This window comes from Hypomesus transpacificus, unplaced genomic scaffold (genome assembly GCF_021917145.1).
Source record: "Hypomesus transpacificus isolate Combined female unplaced genomic scaffold, fHypTra1 scaffold_52, whole genome shotgun sequence".
Classification (NCBI taxonomy): domain Eukaryota; kingdom Metazoa; phylum Chordata; class Actinopteri; order Osmeriformes; family Osmeridae; genus Hypomesus; species Hypomesus transpacificus.
Window position 1 is genome coordinate 576,344 of NW_025814031.1, and position 14,383 is coordinate 590,726.

Consider the following 14,383-nt stretch of genomic DNA (forward strand, 5'->3'; position numbering starts at 1 on the left):
CCCTGTCCACTGCCATCGTCACAATAGTCCTTAGACAGACCATCGACAGAGAAAGACGAGATAAATTTGACCCTTTCTGCCTTTTATAACGTAGGGCTCTCAAGTGTCACGCATTGAGCGTGACAGTCACTTATTTCGGTCTTTTGTCACGCACTCCCGCCACACATTCTATTTCTCACGCGTAAAAACTATTTATAATATAGTTAATATGCCGCAGCGCCCAACCAAAATGTCCCTGGCCGCGCCGCTCTCACTATGGAACCGGCAGGAATCAAGCGCGTCTCACACGAGAGTTCTTAGTCGAGCCTGCCACTTATCAGCCAATCAAAAAAAGAAAAGGTCTACACAATAGCCAATCAGAAAATAGCCGTATTGTATCTGGGTAAAATTTAATGCAACAACCTATGAAAAAAAGGCATATCCTGGAATTGTTCAAGTGCTTCTGCAGCAACGTCTTCCGAAAGTTTCGTTCACCCACAGAGCGAACCACTGGAGTTCGATCATCACTTTGAGCACAGAGTAAGTCATGATCTCCTGTTTTAATGTTCTAACTAATTCCCAACTTGTTTGACACAAACAATGACAACTTGACTGCTGTTAGAAAATGTATCTCATATAATTAGCATCAGTTTTTCATAAGTGTCTGTAACTTAACCAACAGTTTTACAGCCTGTTCACTGAAAATACCTGCTCAGAACAAGTAGTCTAGGCACTCTTACCTGTCTTCAAAACTGTCTGTAATGTTTGTGCTGCCTGTAACCCAGAGACTACATAAGTCACAAGGTCTCTCTGGCAAGTGGAAGAGCTCTTCTGATTGGCTCCAGACCCACAGTCTCCAGAGCATTGGGCTTTCCCTTTCACAGCTCCGATATCAAGGGACCATCAAGACCTTGTAAGTGTGTGTGTGTGTGTGGCTCTTTGTACCTTCAAGAATATCTGCACAATCTTACATCTCCATACATTATGCTGTGTGTTGGTTGCAGAGCCAGAAGTGATGGAAGCCTTACTAGACAGCTAGAAATCAGCGACAATGCGGTCAGAGAATATGAATCTGAGCTCTACCAGTGAGTACCACATGCACAGAACTTGTCGGAAAAATACTGTAGTGTGCCTTTTCATATATACGTGCACTTTCTACAGGGCCATTGAGTTGTACCATGGTAAGATGAGGTGGCTCAACCAAGGAAGCATGAAGGTACAGGACATGTCAGGTGTCTTATCTAATGTTTACTTTCTTGTATTTGAAAAGCACAATGAAGAAGAAAAAAAACAACAAAAAAACAACTATATGTACACTGGTTCTCCTGCTGTAATATTTTATGCGTGCCAGGTGTTTGGGCTGGTAAAAGGGTCTAGAGTCGGAGTCATTGTTGATGTTTCTGATGCCAACTGCACAGAGGAGAGACTAGTTGATCTACAGGTGAACCTTCTGGTAGGTGACTGTGTGTGCGTGTCCTGTTGTCTTCAAAGTCAATATCTCCAACAACTGCGCTTGAGTTAGACGCTTTTCCACAGAAACACTTAAACAACACACATGAACAATATTTATTTGTGTGTGTGTGTGTGTGTGTATACGTGTGTGTTTGTCCTCGCCAGGCCCTGATTGAGGAGCAGCTCATTTGTAAGAGGCAGCTGTACCTGCTGTCCTTTGGCACTGAGAGCAACAGTCTTTGGGACAGCCCTGTAGATGTCAATCCCTTCAGGTGAGAAAGAAAGGGCACTTTCAAGAAGTCAGATTAGTGTTAAAAGTCACAATGAGCTAGCTAGGTAACTGGATTGTTTTGAGATTTACATTTACATTACATTTATGCATTTAGCAGACACTTTTATCCGAAGCAACTTCCAAAAGAGAGCTTTACAAAAGAGCATAAGTTACTGATCATAACAACGAGGTAGTCCCAAACATTGCAAGCAACTAAAACATGAAGGATACATTGTGAAAACTAAACAAGTGCCAAAGGGAAAACCCATAAGAGCATGCAGTTAAACAAGTTACAAATTAAAACAACATGAACCCCAAAAAGTGCAAGACTGTACCTGTAGAAGAACAATCAACAGTAAAATATTTCACAGTGAGTTCAAGAGTTAACTTTGTCATAACTAACCTACAAGAGCAACAAGTCTCTCAATAAGAGTCATTGTGATCCTGGAGGAAACTAACATCAGGTCCAGCCAAGCATTCATAAGTCCCGTTGTACTCCCGGAACAAGTGTGTCTTGAGCCTTTTCTTGAAGGTGGGGAGACAGTCAGTGTTCCTGATGGAGGTAGGGAGCTGGTTCCACCATTGGGGGGCCAGGCAGGAGAAGAGCGTGTGTTGGGACCGGGCGGTCTTGAGCGGTGGGACCACCAGGCGGTTGTCTGAAGAAGACCGTAGGTGACGGGTGGGGGTGTAAGGCTGCAAGAGAGACTTGATGTAGTCGGGTGCAGTCCCGTTCACTGCTCGGAAGGTCAATACCAGGGTCTTGAATCTGATACGGGCGTTGATGGGTAGCCAGTGGAGAGAGATGAGGAGCGGGGTAACATGGGAGCGTCTGGGTAGATCGTAGACCAGACGGGTCCAATCCTAGCTGAGATCCCCGGATCAGTCGGGGGGAACAGCTGCGTGTCGTCAGAGTAGCAGTCGTAGGAAAAGCCATGGGAGGTGATGATTGGTCCAAGTTAGGTGGTGTTCAGTGATCAGAAATGTGCAGTGGGGTTAAAGAGGTTAAGTCAGTGATACAGTTACGTGTTAGGACGAGGTCTAGCTGTTTGCCTGCCTTGTGGGTCGCCGGTGTGCTCAGCAGCGTCAGGTCAAAGGAAGTCAGGAGAGAAAATAAGTCGACGGCCTGCGTTCCTTGGAGGTGGATGTTAAAGTCCCCAAGGATTATCAGGGGGGTTCCATCATCCGGGAGGACGCTGAGGAGCATGTCCAGCTTCTCCACAAAGTCGGCTTGCGGTCCTGGTGGGCGATAAAGAACAATTAAGAACAGTCAAGTCTCTCGGCCAAGTTTCGCACGAGTTATAGGCATGTTCGGGCGAGTGTTATCAACCCATGCAATTGGCAAGATATGTCGTGCTGGTGCTGCTATAACGTACACAGGCAGCACGGCTAATTTAGGTTGTCATCTGAAGAGGTCTCATGGTATTTGTGTGGAAACGTCTGCCTCCCCCTCGGATTCAGCTATGGCTACAGTCGGTGGCTAGCTCCACCGGTACCTCTAGCAAGAATAGGAATTCTATATTCTCCGAGAAACAAATCCCTGTTGTGTACGATAAAGTAAGACGAGAGATAGCTGAGTCATTGAGAAAAACCTTTAAAGTAGGACATGAGTTCAATTTAGTGTGTGGTGCTAAATGAGTGTTTACAGCAACTTGTGACTGCCAGTAGCCTAATATAGTTTACAATTTTTTACTTTCAGAGAACACATAGCCTACAACAGGAAAAAAGGACTAGTTTAAGGCAAGGTCCAGGCCTGATGTTATGTCTTCAGAGACTTTGTTTAATATGTGAAGTAAAACTTTCACTTATTAATTGATTATTTGCTGTCTGACAGAAATACATCATTATGTAGGCTACCATTTTAAATTGCATAGCATCATATTCTTTTGCATCGCATCTGATTGAATCACATCTTGTCAAATCGCACTGCATCGCAATAGGGGTGAATCGTATCGCATTAGTAGTTGCTTTTATGTATCTTTAATGTATCGGATCGTTGGCAGTGCATCGAGATGTGTATTTCATCGTCCTCAGTGATGGAGATGCACATCTCTACTGAGAAGGGAAAAAAAGGAGTCTAATATGGCTATTAAATGTGACTAAAACTAGACTAAAAATGTAATTAGTTTTCGTCGACTAAAACTAGACTAAAATGTTTTGAGTTTTCATCGACGAAAACTAGACTAAAACTAAGAAGGATTAAAATGACTAAATGTGACAAAAACTAATAAGCATTTTCGTCTAAAGACTAAGACTAAATCAAAAATAGCTGCCAAAATTAACACTGTGCGCAAGGGCATGAAGAAAAGCATGAGATGCAAACACCGGGATGAAGTCTGCCTTGTTCACAGTAGACTGGCAGTTCCAGAGCCCTAAAGAAAGAAAGAGAGAGGGCAGGTGGAGAAGATCTGGATAGGTATTGAATGTTAGAAGTTGACCGTATATACTTTGTGACATATCTACGTCTACGGGTAGTGTAATGAACAGGAAACACATGCTAGCTATGAAAATGTTCAAGGTAGAATATAATATAAATGTAAATATGAATAGGGTCATACTTATCAGAAGAGGTGATCTGGCCCCGTCGGCCGTCCTGGGTGGACTCCCGCAGGTAGACTCCTTGTCTTTGTTCGACTGAGTCTTCGTGCACTGAGGCTGCCAGGCGAGGCTGCCTCTAAAGTGCTAGCCTCCTTAAATATGCAAGGCGCAGCTGACAATGACCCTAATTTTTAAAACAAAGCAAGGGTCTCACGTGGCGTTAAGTACCCTGGAAAATACCCTGAAACTCGATCTCTAGCTAGCTACTTAACGGCCTGGATTGCTGCTGTCTCTCAGCTCTATCCAGACACAAGATTTAGCAAAAACACAACAAAGTCCTTTTGTAGACTTTTTGCAGATCCGTTGGGTAATTTTCTCTGCTCGTTGTGCATCGCAGCTCCTCCGTGCTAACACCGAGAGCAGGATGCACCGCCTCTGACCAGGGTCGGATGTACGTTCTTCAAGTGGTACATCATTTGAGTCGTGGAGATGTATTTATACTTAGCTTTGCAGTGTTGGCAGTGAACAAAGTCATTTTTAAGTCAAAATGGTCTCACGCTACACTTCGCCGTGACCTCTTCGGGCACCGGTAACTGAGTAGACCTGTGGCATTTTCCCCCAAACATTGCCTTTGTGTGGTAAAATATTTAATTGCTGCCACATAAAGAAATCCATGGCATTCCTTCAAGACTCACACTACGCAACAGAACACGCATTAGTTTTATTGATGAAAAAATTGTCATCGACTAAATTCTTAATGATCAATGAATCGATCGTCGATTAATTATGCCCGTTCCTACTTTACACTAAACACTCAAACTCCTCAAACCACGGTCCTTCAAATGTTAGCACCCATTATTCATAAGCAGCATTATAAACCGCTGAGTTTACCACTTCCACTTCAGTATTCTCCCCTTGTGGATGTCAGAGGGGTTGAGCGTTGTTATGCAGCATGGTGCTGGAGGAAGAGGCTTCTGGGTATGCAGCCCCATGGCCCTGACACCAGAAACATGAGGGAGCTGAAGGGGAGAGGTTCCTGGGTACTTTAGGAGGTGGGGCGGAGCATTGAGGCTCCTGGGTAACATTGTCCCACTGCGCAGACACCAGCCCTGTGCCCACAGTTTGTTTTCTCTTCATCCCTCTGTTTATTGTTTAGTAGGGGTCTATTGAATATTCCTCTTGTGTTATTTCAGATAAGTCGAAATATTTGGGTTTCATCTGAGAACATTGTGTACCACTGTTAGGATCAGGACATATGCTGTCAGAAAAGTTGAAAATATCCTGTATAAGAATGATACTATGTTCAACATTCCATGTGTAAAGAGAAGCTACCCCTAAGTTAACTCTAGGCTTACGTAAACAAACTGGACCCTTATCTTAGTTGACCTGGGGGAGGGTGAGCATTTGTTACAGGCTTACCCCTATCCCTTACCCCTAGCCCTTAGTTTACCCCTAGCCCTTGTCCCTCGAAACTCAGGGGTAAGGGCTACATAGCCATATGAAATGAGACGCCACTTGGTTACGGTTCCGTATATCAATGTCTCCAAAGCATGTAGTGTTATGCACTGATATCAAACAAAATTCGCTGCTAATGGAGTTTAGTTAAAGCTGTAGACATGCATGGAGTCCATTCAAGGCTAATCAGAGAAATGCGGGACTGTTGTGCAAATCAGTAATGTAATGTTAGCGTAGCAAACTAGCTATTTTTAAAACGTTTCAATTAAGAATATGGTTGCAAATACATATGTACAGGACTGTGTAGAGCACAAAACAAGAAAAATAAATTATTTAAGCCGAAAATATTACATTTATGGGACTCTGTCTGATCTGGCCGCCATTGTTGCAGGTTGCACAGTATTCACGTTAGCCTGACGTTGTCATACTCATAATTCTAGTCAGAATATGAGTCTGAGAACTCTCCGTTGGGCTTTGACTACGAGGCGTGTTTCAAACGAGCCTGGAAAACAAATGCCTCTTCGCTCAATTGGATAGATATACAACCAATCAGAGCAACAGAGTATGTTAAGCGCCACATAGTTGTTGTCAACAGAACTAAACTGAGAGGCAGCTAAATCTTTACTGACTAAACTGCAAGCAGACTTTAAGTATCCTTGAAGAATGAATACAAAAGATTTTTGCCGGTGTTGTAAAATTAATTTAAGGGTAGGGGGAGTACTTGTTCACACGGTCAACCTTTTTGAGCGAAACAATAAAGGGCAATGCATACGAACAAGTTCTCCGTTTAGGATTACAACTCCAACTTCCAAAAGAAAAGGAGAAACCACAATGGCCACTGGGTTTTCATCGTGTCCCATCTTCTTCGCAACCATCGGGGCCAGCTGATAAATTAAACTTTTACCGAATTCCGTAGGAAGGACGGCAAAAACATATTTTCCATCGACAAATGCCTTGATTGCGTCTCTGTTCCTCTTTCAAAATTAATGCGCTGTCGATGTCTTCTAAAACAGGCTCGATGGCAGAATCATAACATCCCAGATCTCCAGCGGTAGCCATGTTTGTTCAAAACGAATTTAGCTTAAGCGCTCTTTTGTGTCTTGGGTAATTACGTTACTGTTGATCATCTGTCCATCATCGTATAAAGCCCGCCCTGGCAATTTCATTGGTTCGCCCAGATTCTGGTTTTCTGTAGTTGTTCCCCAATACGAGACCCTCCAGACCCAACTTCCCGACCAAATTTTTTTGAGGCGGGGAGAAGTTGGGCTGGCAGCCAGGCTATATTCCCGTACCCCTTGGTTTCAAGTGAAGGCCGATATATGCTTCTGCGTTTTTCGATAAACGGACACATGGGAACGCCCTCGTCTCCGTGGAACGCCCTCTACAACCTCTCCGTCAGCCCTCGTAGAGCCTCGGACAGCTTGATACCTCCTTAATTTTGTAACTCTCCGTCGTAGCTACGGAGAGCTACGGAGAGCTACGGAGAGCTACGGAGACCCCCTTGGCTGTGATTGGTCAGTATTAAGTACCGCTTGCGTCAGGGGTAGGGGCGGGGTTGCCGTGATAGCAGGACGAACAAAATCCTTTGACCGCCATTGCGTGTAAAGTTTTTACAATTCATATTTCAGCTAAACGGTACATGTAAATCAGAATCTGAATTAAAATGTGATGAGAAATGGGCAGTGTAGTTGCTGAAAATGTGCGTATTTTATTGATGAAATGGCTAATTTGTAAATTTGCTCCGACTTTTCAGTAACCTAGGTAAATAAACACTCAACGACGTCTAAACAAAAAACCGTTGCGCCACCTACTCTTCTGGCAGTGAATTGTTTTCAGCGAAAACAATTGGTTTTAAGGGGTGTATACCCCTTTGTCTTAGCCCTACCCGTCGATCAAAAAGAGTATTGGGACACCACTTACTCGCTCATATGAACGCGCAAAACTAAGGAGTAGGGGAAAGGGGTAGGGGCAAGACAGAGTAGTGGGATACGGCCTAAGACTAGAGGATGTTTGGGGGTTTGTGTGTTTTAAGGAAATGGGAGCTTTCATGATACCAGACCCAGAGATTCAGCTGGGTTGAAGACGCATACAAGCAAACACGCACGCACACATGCGCGCAAGAGGGGGTTGAGGGTAGTCCCGTAGCTTATCGATACCAACCCTTCTGTCTCTCTTACTTATTATTCAAATAAATTCCAATTCCTGTTTGTATACTTAATTATTCAGTACGAACCACACTTTTGTAATGAGCAGACACTAAGCAAGGGTACACCTACTTGAAATCTCGTCAAATCTCGTTGATGAACATGTTAAATGAACATAATCTGTCAAAATTATCATTTCAAGTGTGGGTGATGAAGCTGAACTGCCTTCACTCCTAGACTACAGCAGGCCCGGAGGTGGGTTGAGGAGCTAAGGGCCGGGGGGGGCTGTAACGTCCTCCAGGCTTTGAAGAAAGGCTTCGGTTTTGGCTGCGCTCAACTCGACTACCTGGTCCTCATCGTTGGCTCCAGGTGACAGGCCCTAAATTTGAACCAACAAGATGCTTTGCTGTAATGTTCCTCCTGATAGTAACAACTGACGCATGTTCTTTTTTTCTCCTCCCACTCCCACTACCTCCCTCTCTTCACACTATCTCTAGCCCCAACCAGAGTTCAGATGTGCTCATAGAGTACATCGAGCAATGCATGTTGGGAAGGTTGTTGTCAATCCACGCTGTGTCCTACTGCAGCAGTAGCCCTGTTACAATTGTACGTTTATGACCTTTTGCCCGAAATTGAGAAGGACTTACAAAAAAAAAAAAAAACTAAGTTATGCTTCTTGCTTTAACTGTGTTTAAACAGCATATAGTGAAGACACTTGCTGAGGTGGTCAGAGGACGCTACCACATCTTCTCAGCTTCCCTGGTAAACGGTTTGTGTGCGTGTGTGTGTGTCTATGAACTGTATGTCTGTACTCTGTCTGATGATAATTTCCTGATATTCTGTGTTACATTTTACATTACATTTAGTCATTTAGCAGACGCTCTTATCCAGAGCAATTTACAGTAAGTACAGGGACATTTCCCCCGGAGGCAAGTAGGGGTGAAGTGCCTTGCCCAAGGACAAACCGTCATATGGCTCGGCCGGGAATCGAGCCGGCGACCTTCAGATTACTAACCCGATTCCCTCACCGCTCTGCCACCTGACTCCCGGACTGTTGTAACGCCTGTGTAACGCATGTTGTAACGCGTGTGTGTGTTGCAGGGTATAGTGGGCAGCAGCACAGACATGGACCTCCTGTGGGCAGAGGTGAAGGCGGCCAGGGAGCTGGTCTTTGACATAGAAACACTGCGACAGGGACAGCTAGGGGACTTGGCTGTCACTGTGCCTCAGCAGGTGACTAGGAACTTCTGTAATCTTTTAAACCTGGCTCTAATGGAGAATACTAAAGCTAAGTCCAATGTTTGGAGGCTGCATCCGGAGTTTTAGCATTTTTATTGGAGCAAATATGTGTGTGTGACAAACCTACAGAAATACTCATTCATCAATATATAAATATTCTGGATGGTATTGATCTGAGATATAATGAAAATGTGTATTTCAAACATGCATTAACAAAACTGTATTGGATATTATAGACTACATTCTTTTTTCGATCTTTCTCTCCAGATTTGGACAGAGTTACGCTGTGTTCCCGACTCTCCCTCGCTACCTGAATCACTGAATCATAATGCTCCTCTCTGCATCAAACCTCCTGGAATCCAGCCCACCTCTTCAGCCTGTTGGCTCAAGAGCCACGGTTTGAGAGGTATTTGCAGCATAAGGGTATTTATTTTCAAAAAACCTTTGACAAAGGATGTACATCTGTACAGGTAAAAGTATAAAAGCTACTTGCTACTTTCCGGCCTTTTTTGAAATACATATTTTATAGATTTAGAGACATACAATAATATGTGAACTGACTTAGTTTGCAATTGAGCGCTTCAAGTTTTTTAATAACATCTTAACGACAGAGAGAAATTATTTTACCAAAGAGCAAAGCACAAAAGAGGTGGTATTTATGTCTCAGCATTTACACCCATGAACACCTTTCCTGTGACTGTGTAATCACATCATTGTTTTCTTATACCCACTTAGCTAAGAGACTGGGTCTGTACCAGGTTCTGTCTTCCAATGCCTACTCTTCTCTGGATAAGTTTGTACCCGTCCTCAATAAGTCAGTCAGCTCAACAGTCCTGGAGGTAAACCAGCATCTGTCTATACCTGACCGTCTCTCTCCATAGCTGTCCATCTGTCCCTCTCTTTACCTGTCCATCCCCTCCTTTTTAAATCAGAACATCTCCCTTTCAATAATCCTTATTTCCAATCCTCACCCTCCCTCTTTCGGCACCTCTCATTTCTCTTCTAATTTCTCTGTACTCTCCCCCCCGTCGTCGTCGTCGTCTTGTTCTCTGTTTTTGAAGACATCTTTCTCTCCTTCCCGACATTTGTATTAAGCTGTAAACATGTGTCTTCCTCGTTCGAAATGCCCCATGTTATCTTTCTCTGTGGCTGAAAAACAGATCAATACTTTTGTACTGTCCCGAATTGACTATTGTAATGCGTTACTTGTTGGGGCCTCTAAACCCGCATTAAATAAGTTGCAGTATGTGCAAAACTCTGCCGCTGGAATGTTTACCAGGACCAGGACAGGTGATCACATCACTCCTATTTTGGAGTTACTGCACTGACTCTCGGTCAAGTTTCATATATATTTTAAATGTATCATGCTTACCTACAAGGCTGTGCATGGTTTGGCCCCTATGTACTTGTCTGAACTTCTAACCCCCTACTTGACCTTCGCTCCTCTGATTCTGGTTTGTTAACTGTTACCACTTCTCGTTTACGCTCTATGGGTGACAGGGCCTTCTCTTATTTTACTCAAAAACAATGAACTTCCTTCTGAGGTTATGCATGCTCAATCTGAAAACAAACATTTTTGATTATTAGGTGATTCTATTGTATTTTTATTATTGCATGTTTTGATTCCTCTGTATCTATTGTATTTTATGTTGTAAAGCGCTTTGAGAAGCAACTTTTAAAGGAGGTATAGAAAATAAAGTTCATTATTATTATTATTACTATTAGACAGAGGACATACTTCAAGTTTATCAGTCTATTGTTAACTGTATCAGTTTTTAAGTAATGTAATATTTTTTTAAGACTTGCTGTCTCAGCAATCACTCATTCTGCCTAGTAACTAGCAGAACCTGGAGGAAATAAAACACATTTTGAGATATTTCACCAGTCACTTGTGGTTATAGGTTCACATTTACAGTTATTGTCCTTTAAATCTAATGTATCATAACAAGAATATAGAATAAGACATGGAACTAGAAAAGGCATTTCCTGCTGAAAATGCGTTGGAATGCTGAAATTTATTTTTTTAAATGGCTGAAAAAACAGAAATGAGAAAATACCCGCAAGCTGAAATTATGAAAAAAAAATTATGATTCACACAAAAGAGCAAGTGTGGAAGCTGAACTGCATCATCTAACAAAGCTAAATGCTTGAATACAATGCGGGAGAATACGTTTGTGAAGAAATAGTTGAATATCAAGAGGCAGTGTGGAAGCTGAACTGCATCAACAAAGCTAAGCTTAAATAGCCTACAATGCGGGAGAAGCTGAACTGTTAAACAGAAGAAGTAGGCTAGCTAGTCGTAACAAGAATATAATAGTTTTAACAGCTGAGATTATAGTTGGGACAGTAATATCAGGAGCAGTTGTAGACTCATCATTGAGTGCGTTTACTCGGCTTTCTTTGTAGGATTCCATGTGTTGATTGAATGAAACATACAGCTGTAGGGGCCGATACAGGAAGACACGGCGACACTTTGTTGCAGACGGATGATGGTGCAAGTTTTGTCTGTGGAGCAGGCCCGTAAAGAATACCCCCGCAGCCCCTGCACTGCGGGGGGGGCCTCGCAGGGAAGGGGGACCTCGTGGGAGGTCTCCCGTTTTTTATTTTTTTTTATCCAATTTGAATTACATGGGATGCACACTATGGTCTTATTGTCTTGTCTGTGTTTCCAGAGGTGATATGAAAATGTAGAAAAGTATATTTGTGCTTCCTTTGTTAGCTAGGTAAGTGACGTGACGAAGCAGGTCAGGTGGTCACACAGACCGGCGAGCCCGCTGCAAATATGTAGCTAACTGTAGGAAAAATGAAACGCACATTTGAAAGCGGTGCCCAAAAGCGGCATTCCCACCCCCAAAAAAATGAATTAAATGCCAAACTTACAAAACTTCAGTGTTTCCCACACATAGACTAAGTGTGGCGGTGCGCCACAGAATCAACACCGGCCGCCACACATTGCGTTTCGTAAAACTTTTTTTTTATCGCTATTTAGGTTAAAACACGCAGCGTATTCGTTCAGCTGCATTTCCTTTCCCCTGCTCTCCCTCCGTCTCTCTGTCACTCATGCGTCTTTCTCACATATGCACACAGTCACAACGTCAGCACACGTTAGCAACAATGCATACATATGCCGTTCTAGTAAGACCGACAGCTATATCAGCGAGCCTTCAGCAGTAGTGCCGTAGCTAAAAGTCAAGGAAAGTTGAGGCTACTTTTCGCTAGGTACCTTACTCACATTTACATTTAGCCATTTAGCAGACGCTCTTATCCAGAGCGACTTACAGTACTCGAAGTTTCCCCTTCGTTCTTTTGGTGAGAAGTCTCAAGAGCTAGCTACTTACCCGGCGTCATGGAGCCGACCAGTTAAATAGTTGTTTAGCACTAGCGTTGCTACATGGCTAATGCAGAAATGATATGTTAGTTGTTGTTAATTTGTTTGGTCTGACAACCCCCACCCCTCCCCGCCACAATTAGATTTCTAATCTGTGGGAAACACTGAACTTACTAGTCTTTTTCGACCAGCCGGTGAAGGAGGGTGCACAGAAGAGACAGGTATACTGTTTGCTATAGCTAACAATGCATTACTGTACCACGTAGTGTAAGGGGACCCATTATCGTCCACTCTAAATCTCCAACGTTCGGGGCCCCATTATCATCCACAACGGTTTCTTCCATTAATTTCTTAAAGAAGATATGCAGCAGCAACAAAAGAAAGTAACTTATCGATATGTACACATCTTATATTGCTGCACACCAAATTACAGCTTCTTACTTTGAGATTTGAGTATCTAAATACGCTCTCAAACCGTATGTAGCATCTGCCTTGCGCAGCGTCAAACTGACATTTCTCCATTGAAAGTGGTTGGGTGGATGATAATGGGACCCCCTGGCTAACTGCTAAAATCAGGAAAATAGCTAGCTAACGTTATACTTTGACAGCTGTACTGCTCTGTCTGTGTTGTCCTTCCTAGCGTTAACAGCGAGCCTCCTTTCCAAGAGCCAGGAAAATTAGCCTTCTTGCTCTTTTATTGACTTCCTATCAAGCTGACAACATTGAAATGGAGTGAAACTACAAAAAAGAAAGTAGAAAAAGTGCTTAATTAGCCTATAAAATATATTACATAACTGACATTATTAGCAAACATGCTAACGTATGCGACATAGTAGTATCGTGCAGTTGCAGCGATTGCGTTTGACTATTTACAGTTAACATACAAAAAACATTATCAAAGTTACAATAACTCATTGTATTTCAGTTAAATACATATTATGATCGTGTAAAACGTACAGTCATTGCTTTCTACAAGTTTCACACGACAGATCGAAAATTCATTAAACTTCACAGCTATTTGACAGTTGCTATGTGAACGATGCCCGGTTTGTGTACGTTCCAAACTTCCTTTGCTTTCCCGATCTCTATGGGCGTCAAAGTTATAGTTCCATTCACCGTTTACTCTAAAATCATATTCTGTGAAAGAGGATAAGGGAGAGCCAGGCGTGCGCCAAGCGTTTTTTTTCTGATTGAATACATTTCCCTCACAAGACAAGCTTGAGTTTTGATATCGTACATTTATTATAAGGCTCTCAGAATGTTCCAAAAATTTCAGTTGATCGCGTCTGGGTCCTGTTCGGCCCGTCGGTATTTGTATTACATTATCCCTTACATATGTGGGGGGAGGGGGGGGGGGGCTCTCAGACTTATTATGTGGGGGGGCCTCATGTGTTTCCGTTACGGGCCTGCTGTGGAGGATACAACAATTAATAAAAAGAATCATGTATACGTGTTTGAGTAAATGCATAACCAATTACACATGTAAACGGAGTAATCATATTATTTGCATAAACCGACAATTGCTATGGCGTTTCTCATGGTCAAGTGAACTCACTCAGTGGCGTAGTAGAACAAAACAGTGTCATAGTCGTTAGTAAAATAAATATTAGCAGCATCTGCTGAATTAGTAGTTGTAGTGTGGCATAAGATATAGCAGTATCGGTAGTGGTAGTAGTTGTGTTGTGGTGCTCTTAGTCTTTTAATGAGACGAGTTGACTGAATAGCTTGTCTTGTGTCTCCACTTATCAGCTAATACCAATCACCTGTGTAAGAGACTGGCGCGTGTTTGTGTGGTTGCCACGGTGATGGTGCAGCTATGGCTGCTAACGTTCTGAGGGCAGAGAATAACATAAATTTAGCTAGAATCCACACCTCAAACAAGTTAACATAGACGCAAAACTATACGTCCAATCCAAAACATAAAGATATTTTCCAAGACCCAAGACTCTGCCGAAACCAGAGATGTCCTTTATATGTCTG

General features: G+C 42.9%; 1 protein-coding gene across 5 annotated transcripts in view; it reads left to right on the forward strand.

The window, feature by feature from the left end:
- The first annotated feature begins 632 nt into the window (after positions 1-632).
- vwa3a (von Willebrand factor A domain containing 3A) overlaps positions 633-14,383 on the forward strand; it is a 35,707-nt gene continuing 21,956 nt past the window's right edge. For 3 of the 5 annotated variants that reach the window (XR_006955827.1, XR_006955826.1, XM_047017310.1), the window contains exons 1-11: positions 635-892; positions 984-1,064; positions 1,141-1,195; positions 1,331-1,432; positions 1,597-1,703; positions 8,074-8,205; positions 8,334-8,442; positions 8,536-8,598; positions 8,938-9,069; positions 9,343-9,481; positions 9,811-9,914. Coding sequence is in view for 3 of the 5 variants with exons in the window: in XM_047017310.1 (XP_046873266.1) it covers positions 741-892; positions 984-1,064; positions 1,141-1,195; positions 1,331-1,432; positions 1,597-1,703; positions 8,074-8,205; positions 8,334-8,442; positions 8,536-8,598; positions 8,938-9,069; positions 9,343-9,481; positions 9,811-9,914 (1,176 nt within the window). In the remaining 2 variants the exon portion in view is untranslated. Of the gene's footprint in view, positions 893-983; positions 1,065-1,140; positions 1,196-1,330; positions 1,433-1,596; positions 1,704-8,073; positions 8,206-8,333; positions 8,443-8,535; positions 8,599-8,937; positions 9,070-9,342; positions 9,482-9,810; positions 9,915-14,383 lie in introns of all 5 variants that reach the window. The other 2 variants (XM_047017312.1, XM_047017311.1) reach the window with 2 other exon arrangements.